The sequence below is a fragment of the Oculina patagonica genome, chromosome 10, assembly GCF_052425735.1.
Source record: "Oculina patagonica isolate OP01 chromosome 10, crgOcupat, whole genome shotgun sequence".
NCBI classification, from domain to species: domain Eukaryota; kingdom Metazoa; phylum Cnidaria; class Anthozoa; order Scleractinia; family Oculinidae; genus Oculina; species Oculina patagonica.
In genome coordinates, this window is record NC_135767.1 from 5,042,144 (window position 1) to 5,052,926 (window position 10,783).

At 39.4% G+C, this 10,783-nt stretch overlaps 1 protein-coding gene across 1 annotated transcript; it reads left to right on the top strand.

The window, feature by feature from the left end:
• The first annotated feature begins 1,683 nt into the window (after window positions 1-1,683).
• Window positions 1,684-7,079, top strand: LOC144628384 (uncharacterized). The gene is made up of 3 exons (XM_078486479.1): window positions 1,684-1,983; window positions 3,986-4,183; window positions 6,741-7,079. The coding sequence occupies exons 1-3, from the start codon at window positions 1,684-1,686 to the stop codon at window positions 7,077-7,079; spliced, it is 837 nt and encodes a 278-aa protein (XP_078342605.1).
• The last annotated feature ends 3,704 nt before the right edge of the window (window positions 7,080-10,783 follow it).

The window sequence follows — 10,783 nt, forward strand, 5'->3', positions numbered from 1 at the left end:
ATAATTTTACTGCTGCCTTGGCATATCGTTAATCGGGGTTCTACTGTACATATAATGCAAATTAGCCTTGAGGTCACCTAGGAGACAAACATTGCAAAGAAGACAGTTCTCGGAAATTCGACTCGTTCCAAGGCATTCTGCCAAAATCACATACAAGCCCAAATTATATACACTATTGATTGCCTTACAGCCAGTCAACTTAATACACTAGTCGTTTAAATGCAGAGGCAAAGACAAAATGACAAAAATATTAACCTTAGCTGGGGCGGATCCAGGTTTTCGAAAAGGGGGGTTCGAACAAATGGGCCGCCGAAGGCGGACCCATCTTAGGGGGGCCTGGGGGCATGCTCCCCCTGGAAATTTTGAAATTTAAGTACTGGGAAATGCGATTTCCAGCGTTTTGTGGGATGATTGTAGACGGTTTAATACCTTAACAAACCATCTCTTTTTAAAGCTATTTTATTAAACAAGGACTGCGTTTAAGTCTTTACAATAATCGAGATCAACTGACTCCTAGAAAATGAAACTAAAATCACTGTAATATATTTGTCTTCGCTATTTAATGTGTTCTAAAAAGTCACGCTTAAGATTCCTCAAAAATGGGATCAACGAGTAACATTCTACGAGGTTGTTGTTCGGCTAATTAATATTTCTGAACTATAGCATCATAATCGACAGGCTTTTCATAATGAATACTCATTTAAGCCAGGCCAGAGAGTCTCTCGGTTGTCATCGTGGTCCGCAGGTAGCCCTTGACTAGTTTTAAAGTGCTGTTTGAGCGCTCGTTATCAGCTGATGTTACTGGAATTGTACATGCAATTCGCAACAACAGGTGGATGTTCGGAAAGATGTCTGGATCACAAGCGTGTAGATAGACAGAAAGTGTAATCAATAAAGTTGTCATTTGTTAACCTAACGGAAATTTGAACAAAAACAAATTGAGTTTCTTCGAACCTGTAAGGCAGGTTGAAGCGCGTCTGGTTTGTCCGTCACTGATTGCCACTGTGAAGAGTCTGTGGGCTTGGGAGATCTGACATATACATCTCGGAGACTTCAGCAATGTCTACATTTGTGCCCGATACAATGGAAGGAAGCGCTTATATAAAACGAATTTTAGACTGGCATTTTGTTTCGTTCACTTTTGTTTTTTCGTCAGAAACCGCTCGTGTTAGAATGTTTCAGTTTAGGGGGTTCGACCAAACCACCCCTGGATCCGCCCCAGCTTAGAAAAAGTTAGAGAAATGTTCGAAAACTTTTGTATGGGCTTCGAACTACACTCTGACAATTTTCGGAAATCCTCGGTGTAGAAGTTGCTCAAAATGCAAAAAGTTGCTCGAGGGAAAAAAAGATGCTTAAAACATGAAATGTTGCCAAAAAAAAAGTCGCCAAGCATTCTGTGGAAAGCACTAAGTTTTGGCCTGATTTTGAAGCAATAAACGCTTTCATGATACATGATACATGATCATTTGATTTGGACTCGAGTCAGTTCTCTCGAGATGGTTTTCAAATACCAAGTGTTTCATTCAAAACGTTTGAAATAAGGTAGTTTTGCATCGTTGCGAACAAACATAAAATGATAAAAACAGCTAAAAATGGTAACTTTTTTTTCTTTCAGAAGAAACGCCTTTCCTTTCATCTGCAGAGAAACTGTTCAAATTGTACGATGGAGTGGAGACATTTGTAATGTTCATTGGATATCCTCGTAGTAGTCACAGCTTAGTAGGCGCCATATTGGATGCACACCCAGAAATTATCATTTCGTTTGAGTACGATGTGATATTAAATTGGAAAAAGTACAATTCATCGATAATTAAACAGAAAAACATGCAAAAATATCAGTTATTTTTCGACCTTCATCAGTTTTCCACGGAACAAGCTATGTTTGGAAGATATGCGAGCGCCAATACTTCGCTCTTGGAGGACGTTGAGTACACCTACCATATCCCTGGTTTATGGCAAGGAGGATACAGACATAGAATTAAGGTAAACCAGTTCTTTTAAACTACATTTTGAAGTTGATGGCTTGGTATATCGTTAGTCTCGTAACGCTGCCTATGAAACCCAAACAATGGGTGACCCACTTCCTCTCGCCATTGGCAATAGCTCGCCAGTGACTGACCAGCCCAGCCCCTTCCCCTCCTATCTATTTTAACCTAATTTAACGTAAAGGAGAATAAAGAAGTTTTCGGAGAGGTTAAGTGCCTTTCTCCAAAAAATGGACAAGAGCAGAAGCTATTGGTAGCTTGCAACAAACGGGCGTACTTCAGGGAAGAAGGGATGGCGCAAGGGTGAGAGCGCTTGCCTTACAAGTATTGTTCTAACATTTCTTCACCTTGGACTGGTGTATACATTGTCGCGGTGGTAATATGGGCTTGCACTGTCTGTGATGTTCTATGCCAACTAGGCATTTTAATCTAGCAAATGTAAACTCGCCACTTGACCGTAAAAAAAATATCCTAACCAAGTGAAGGGTGATCATCGAAAGTTTTGAGGGAGCCCCTAAAAGGTGCCAGAATCTCGTTTTGGTAGCGTGCTTTAATTCATCTTCACCCAAGAGGTACCAATTTGTTATAACAAATCTTTCCTATTGTTGGAATTCCTCCATCACTGGTCATTGGTCACTGGTGACTCCAAACGAAACTTAAACCTTGAAAGGTACAACCACCACCCCAGTCATTGTTATAGGGTAGTCGAGGGGGAAAAACATGTATATTTTTTTGGTAATTAAAGGGGCTATGTCACGGTATTTTAAGTAATTCTGTTTATTTTTGTTAATTAAGAGCTGTAAACTTTAAGTTGGCAGTGCAAAAGTCATTTATTGGCAATATCACGGACACATAACAAGCAAGGATAATTTTCGAGCACTGTAAATGAAACTTTCATACAAATTGTCATAAACTTCAAAAAAGTCGGGCCGACGTTTTTCACTGTGGTACGTTTCTTATGTAAGGGTGTCGCATGAAAGCTGTGTAATTTTTAATTCGTAAAGTGCCTATGAAGTAAAAATAAGTTAATGCTTATTTGAAAGACCTTTACAAATAAAGAAGAATGGCGTTTACCGTTTTGAAAGATCTTCTTTCGTGAAGGAGATATTCACGTTTTTGTGTTATGCAAATGAGGAAAGTGATGACGTCATAAATTGTCCCACTAAAAGATAGATCACAAAATCAAGGATATCTCTGAAAATATAAAGGTGATATTTCTGAAACTTGGCATAAGTAGTGAACTTCCTTAAAGGTGCAAGATGGCTCATACTATGATGTAACCATGGCAACACTCTTGGTTCCAGGCTCTTTCTGTCATAAAACAAATATCTCAATTTGCAACCCTTAAAAGTGGGACAGAAGGTACAGCTTGGAACACACATAATGCCCTATTACCCTAACTCTCCTCATTAGCTTGTTGGGAGTGGATCAACTTTGATTAAGCAAAAACTGGGGATGTCAGTATTAATTAAAATAGGTATTTGCAGCAAAACTGTTGCCATGGCAACGGCACGACAGGTGTCATTTTGTGTCTTTTGTGGTGTACATTAATCGTGCCAAGTTTGAAGAACACAGCTCAAATATTCCAAGAGATATTCTTGATTCAATGCTTCATCTTTTTGTGGAACAAAACAATTATTATTATTATAACAATTAATGACGTCATCACTTTCCTCATTTGCATAATATAAAAACGTAAATAGATATTGCAAAAAGGAAAACGCCATTCTTCTTTATTTTGAAAAGCCTTTAAAATAAACTGCAATTATTTTTTACTTCATAGGCACTTTAAGTCGTTATAAAAATAATGATGATGATGATGATGAGCTAAGGGGATACACAAGAGCTGACCAAACCACAAGTCACCCCGAGAGCCCAACTAAGATGAAGATTTCTACTGTTGTTTCTTTGAACTGTAGACATAATTAGATTAGTTAGTAAGATCTAATTAATTGTGTTAATTGCAGTTGTTGTTGTAATAAATCTTTAATGTTTGAAAGGTTATTGGCGACAAGAAAGGTGGTAAGACTACAATGGCATTAGCTCAGAACCAAATGAGCGTTCTTGAAGAAATCAATCAAGTCGTACAAGTACCAATGAAATTCATACACGTCACCAGGAACCCCTTTGACAACATAGCGACCATGTTGCTTCGCAGTACGCAGTCACGTGCCATTGTTAGAGAAGAAGACATAAAAGTAAGGGAAGTTATTTATATACCATCCATTCCAATAACTATAAACGTGATCCAAAGGACATATTCGCTTTACTCCCCCTAGCGTCGGAGCCAAGCTACAATTTTAACACACCAAAACAGCCTATAGTGTAAATATTATAAACGTAATTTTGTAATAATTTTGCGTGCTTTGATTGGCTAAAAAAGCTGTAAACCGGCGTATTTCAAAATATCTGGGACAGACGCGCCATACGACTGATCTGTATATTCAAGGTATTATAAGTGAGAAGTTTAGAAAAGGGATGCACTAGTTCTTGCAGGTTTATGTACCATTTTAAGGTATATGAAAGTGATACCTTACCTGTCAAAAATGGAATGTAAAAGGGTAAAAGGGACTGTGTCACGCGTTTTACTCAAATTTCGGCATGGGAAATGACCATCAAATTCGGTGAAATATAAAAATAAACCTCTTAAAACAGTGAAGGAACATTTCAATAACACAGCAAATACAAAAGAAGGTACGGATGGCCAAAAGTGACGAAGATTGAAACGGATTGCGATATGGGTTTTTGAAATATTGTTGGGCTGAACAGTTTTTAAAGTTAATCTCGTTTGCTTGTAGCTTTAAATTATAACGCCCTGGAAACACAATTTGGCTGCAATGAAGCTATGTTTTGTTATTTCGATCCATAGAGGTAATTTCTTTGCAAACATTAAGTTTCATAGCGAGTATCTGGCAAAACGTAATGAATTAAATTTAACTCGGCCGTGACACAGTCCCTTTAAAGGTTTGGAGCTTGGTGTGGGGTCTCCCCGTTTAAAACTTTTTTCATAACCCCGCCCCGTTTAACGTTCCCACATCAATATCCAATGGCACTGCAGGCCCATAGGGAGAGGGGGTGCGACGGGTGCGTCCGCACGCACCCCCCCCCCCTCCACGGGCCTTGTAAGTCCGCTCATTGTGAAAAAAAATATAAAAGTAAATAAATAAAGGGAAATGGTATTTCTGTACTTCGACTATTTACATTCAATATGGCCCTTTGGGTTTAAGGTTCACCATTTGTAGATTCGCATGGTATATTTTGGACCAAATTGTGTGATTCTAGGTTAATTTCAACGATATATACATTCTACCCAGGGGGGGGGGGGGGAGAAACTTCCTTTGTTACACGACTCAAAAAGTAATCATCGCGGTGCCGGGCAACCGAGACTGCGCAGTAGCTATCGAATGGTTGCTAAGGGCGTAGTGAATAGCTTGACAAAGTTCATTGTTTAGTTCGCATGATTTGGTCTTGACCGTGCACAAAACACAATAGCTATTTGCATTTTGATTGCTTCTTTGAAGTCTTCCGGACATCAAAACAACAAACAGTAGCTAACAGTGATAACGGTGACCAGTCTGGCAAAAGTAAGGCTTGTGAATTATACTAATTAAAAAAAACTCTAATGGTTCTGAAATTATTTCCCATTTTTTGGTTGTTAAATTTCAACCGTGACAAATTTTTCGCTTGTTATTCCACGCCGCCAAAACATTCTCAGTGACGTGAAACATTAGGTGAGAAATCTGTCTGAAAATGCCAAAAACATCTCAGCGGCGTAAAACATCAAACGCAAACACCGCGACTATTCGCATTTCACACGCACGCCGTAATTGATATTTAAATTTTTCTGAGAAAAAAATTTTTTTCTCCCCCCCCCCCCCCTGATTCTACCTAATGTCCTTTAATAGTCAAACCGTTTGGCGGTTACACTAATATCCACAGGCGCTACCAAAAAGAGAGGAGACTACTGGGTTCTTGTTGGGGGCTCGGAGCATTGCACTCGGTATTGAAATGAAGTTCCTTGACGAATCAATAATAGAATGGGCCGAAGAGAAAAAAAGAACGAGAAAAAGAGAAAGGCGGCAGCCAGATCATGTAAATCCATGGACAATTTTGTCCGTAAAGTGCCACGCACGGAAGAAAGTTATTTTTCTGTGAGCGAAGAACTTCCTGCGGCTGAAGGTTCTGTTTCTAAAAATAAGTTTTGAATTTGAAAAAGTTCAAGAATTATTGTCGTTGCTTCCTTACTTTTTAGCTGCCTAGTTACCTAAAGCCTGGTTTTCACTAGCGACGCAAGCACAAGCGCAAGCACAAGCGCAAGGATAACAGCTCTTATTTCACCGTGAAAACGGCTTCGACTCAAGCAAAAGCACAAGCACATTGCATTTTTATGCTTGTGCTTGTGTTTGCGGCAAGCACAGGCACAAGGATCAAAATTTGTCCTGTTTGCGTGATTGCGCTTGTGCTTGCGTCGCTAGTGAAAACCAGGCTTAACAAACTGTCTTCAAAACGCACGAAATGCCGTCTAAGATAATCTATTTTTCCAAAATTTTCTAGGGGAGGATACCCCCAGACTCCCCTACGTTCTCGTCTCGCGCCTTCGGCGCTCATTCGCACCCCCCCCCCCCCCCCCAATGCAAAATCTTGGCTACGGGCCTGATTAATGTTATAGTGATTCTACTCAATCAATCCCAGCATGTGATAAAAATGTGTTTGCAGTAACTTGCTGCATTTCCTCTTTTGTTTCCATTTCAACAGATTAACAACGCCAAAAGACTTGACAAGATAATTGAATTCTATTTCCGACTGGCATCTTCTAACCAACGCGTCAGAGAACGGTACGGAGATGCAGTTCTCGATATTCCAGGACACGAAACAGTGCTAAGACCCAGGGAAACGCTGCAAAGATTGTGTGACCATTTGGAAGTCACGTGTCCTGAGGATTACATTGAAAAATGCAGCGCGATTTTGTATGGAACTCCTTCAATCACAAGAAACACAATAGTTTGGACCAAGGAGCAAAAAGAGCGAGTCGCAAAAATGATGAAAAGTTACCCTTTTCTGAAAGAGTATTCATTCGATAAATATCCTAGCTAATTTGTAACATTGAGGCGTGGCTATGTACACCAACTATTTTTCCTCCGTTCTAAGCGAAAAACAACCCTTTGAATCTGTTTGTTGAGAGTTGCTTCGATTTTCTACAAGCACATCTAAATTGTAATCTGATCTGGGACGTTGGGAACAGTGAGGCCCTATTAGAGGCTATCGGTATACAGAATATTTGGGACAAAAATTACAAGGGTGCGGGACTTGACTTTGCGAAGTGGAGGACAACCAAATGTAAACATTTCGAAAAAGAAGCATAGTGGCGGCCAAACAAGTCTAATTTTCGAATTATTCTTGCCATGGTTAACTTCTGTGCTTTGCTTTATTTGGATGTTCATATCGTTGTTACAGAGAGATTGATCGATCGGAAGCTATTTTCGCCTTCCAGCTTTAATTACGATGTGGAGCAAAGTTTCCTCTTTGAAAAGAGCACGACAGTGCATGAAGAAAAACAGGATGCTAACTTACCATAAAAAAAATATGTGCCAATTCTCTGATACCCTAATTGCAAGCAAATAACAAAATACACCTGGCATGAGTGTTACAAGATAAACTAAATGCAAGGCTGATCGGACAGCTAAAATGGCTAAATAAATTTTATTGCCCAATATTTCGGTTAGACAAAACTAACAATTTTCAGGGGCTGAAAAAGCCAAGTAAAAATGGAAATGGACGGTTACAATATTTAAAACAATGGAAACTAAAAAGGTGAAATATGATTGGTTGACAAATATAGAAAAAAGGTTGGCTGTTACAAAAATAATGGTAATTAAAATATATTATATAAACAGATCAAGTTTCGTCGCGTCTGTTCATTCCATGGGGTTCAAGAGTTTTGGCCTTGGTGATTAAAAAAGCCTCCCTAGCTTTACGAACGGCGCCTCTATGTGATTTGATTAGTTCTAGGGGATGAGTTCTAGGTTGTTAATTGAGTAGCCAGGGAGAGTGAAGTGATCTGAAACTGAGGTGGGATGATCAATGTGACGGTGGCTGATGGCTTTTTCGATTGCGCGTCTATGTTCACCAAATCTTTTGCTTAGAGGTCGCTTGGTCTCGCCGATGTATTGCATTCTGCATTTGGAGCATTGAATCATGTATATAAGATTAGAAGACTTGCAAGTGATGTGATTTCTCATAGGTCTTAGATCATTGGTAGAGAAAAAGGAGTAAGACATGGCTCCCTCGGTGATGAAAGGACATGTTTGCATCTGCTCCTGTTACAGCGGAAAACTCCCGGTGTCGTGGGGAGTGGTCTACGGTGTTTGGCCCTGACAAGTACGTCACGCAGGCTATTGCATCGCCGATATGAAATAAGAGGAGGAGAAGAGAAGACCGCTTTACATCGCTATGATGAATGAAGAATGTTTACGTTGTTTAAAAGAGTGTTGCATAATCTCTTACCCAGATATGTTTCATAAAATAACGCCGTCAAGTAATCGAATCAAAGGGAACGGGTTGAATTTCGGTAAAAATGCCATACATTATCAGTTCGCTTTCTTATATGACCATTCCTTCTGTTTGAAAGTTCGAGGCTATGTGCATGTGTTATTTAAGACAAAGATTTGAATAGCCCTGTTCTACAGGCTACCATGCTAGTAGACCTTTCACAGTCCCCTATTTTTCCGGGAATTTTGCACTCTCCCGACCGATCCCCAGTTTTCGCTCGTGTTCATCCCGGCCTGGCCAATCCATGAAACCGATAATCGATACCAATCGATAATAATCGATGCCAATTAATCGATTGATATTGGAAATCGATGACCAATCGATGACGGAAAATTTTGTGACTTTTAATTTCATCGATTTTCATCGACTGTCATTGATTTTCATCGATTATCATCGATCGTTATTTTATTTGGCTTGATTCAATATAGGTGTTATTACATCAACTCAGTGGCTCTTAAAAGCGATCGATACCTCATTTATTCATTTTCGTGATATACTGTTATGTCTGTTATGCAGCAAAAACAACATTATTAAGAAAAGGGGCAAGGTTTACACTAGCGTATAGGCTACTTGAGAAGATGGTAGCCTTTGACTACGCACTTAATAACAAGTGTAACGTCCGTTGCTTTATCCCTGGCTTTATCCGCTTCTTCAGACATTGTGCGCTCAGCTCACAATCAGTTGTTTTAGGATTGCGAAAATTTATCTGTGGATATCCTGTAGAATTATCCTGGGGATGCCCAAGTACGCCGCAAGGTATCGATAACAAGCGATGAAAATCGATGAAAATCGATAGCAATCGATGACAATCGATGTAATTAAGGAAATTTTATCTGTGACTATCGATTGGTCATCGATTGGCCGATGCCAATCGATATCAATTAACTAACCATCATCGATTGATATCGATTGATTGATTGATTTCCGATCATCGATTTTCATCGATTGGTCAGGCCGGGGTTCATGAACCAAGATGGCGGCCCGTTGAACTCAACGATCGATCTCTTCGACTCAACGGAAAAATAGGGGACCATGAACAGTCTACCATGCTAGAGGGTTTACTCCAAAAAAAATTCAGGATCGCCCGAAGCGGGTCACGGCGTCATTGGTCTTCCCAACGCTATAGAGACTTGACCGAGATCCAAATTCACGCAAAAGAAAACCTCTAGCACTCAGGAGAAGGCTTAAAAGAACAGGCACTGAATCTCCTTGATTACCGTTGTTATCGGTTTAGAAAACAAATCAATTCTCGACGAGTGGGTTTGCATATCGAATGAATGAATTCTGGATGGCATCTGGGCTTGTTTGTTATTCGTCCCGATTTGTAAGACATGACAATATTTGCTACAAAGGTTTACCAGTATTGAGCTGTATTAAACGACTATTTCGACCAATTGGGCTTGAAACGCACGATCAGCTGAAAAATGGTAATAGCCAAACATAAGTTGAGTTAATGGCCCTTTTCACACTAGAAGACGGACAAGTCGTCTGACGATTTGTTCGTCTAGTGTGAATTTAAGACGGCTTTTAGACGACTTGTCCGTCTCTAGTGAGAAAACGGCCAATGATCTCATTAAACACCTAAGAATCAAATATCAGCAACAAGCCGGAATGTGTTGCTTAAAATTTTTGCTTTACAAAAGCAGAATATATTACTGAGGAAAGTAAAGAGCAGAAAACCGATATAACCCAATAGATTAAAACAGTTTTTTAGACGATGGCCGTTTTGTTAGAGCGTTTTTGTAAAAGAAATCCCCGTTGCCAGGGAAATTGGTTTTGAATTCGTGAATCCTTGAAACAAAAAACACAAAAGCAAAAAAACAAAGTCGCTATTTCAAAGCAACTGATCACTAAATTCAACAAGTCATCGACAATCATTGGAAATGACTACATTTTCAGAGATCTTTTCAGTGAATCTCATAGGCTCATTTGGGTTTTAAATAACCATCCTAAGTTAACCCACTGACACCTGGAGATTTACTGGAAAGCAAACAATTTTTGTACGTTTTTTTGACATCTTCTAACGGTGGTCGTTTTTGAATTCTTACATAAGCAATCCTGTTGCCAAGGATGTGAAAGAGTTTAAATTCGTTTTTCCATAGGTTAAAAAAACAAAAACAAAGAACAATGCATCAAATCAACAAAGTCAAACTACTCCAACCAAAACAAAGAACACAAAAGCAAAAAAAAACAAGACACTAATTCAAAGCAACTGGTCACTAAAGTCAACAAGTCATCGACAATCAGTG

Bases quoted from the DNA above. Each gene is read 5' to 3' on its own strand.
- LOC144628384 (XM_078486479.1), top strand. From the start codon at position 1,684: ATGTTCATTGGATATCCTCGTAGTAGTCACAGCTTAGTAGGCGCCATA. The intron at 1,984-3,985 runs GTAAACCAGTTC...AATGTTTGAAAG, and splicing joins GATACAGACATAGAATTAAG to GTTATTGGCGACAAGAAAGG. The intron at 4,184-6,740 runs GTAAGGGAAGTT...CCATTTCAACAG, and splicing joins TTAGAGAAGAAGACATAAAA to ATTAACAACGCCAAAAGACT.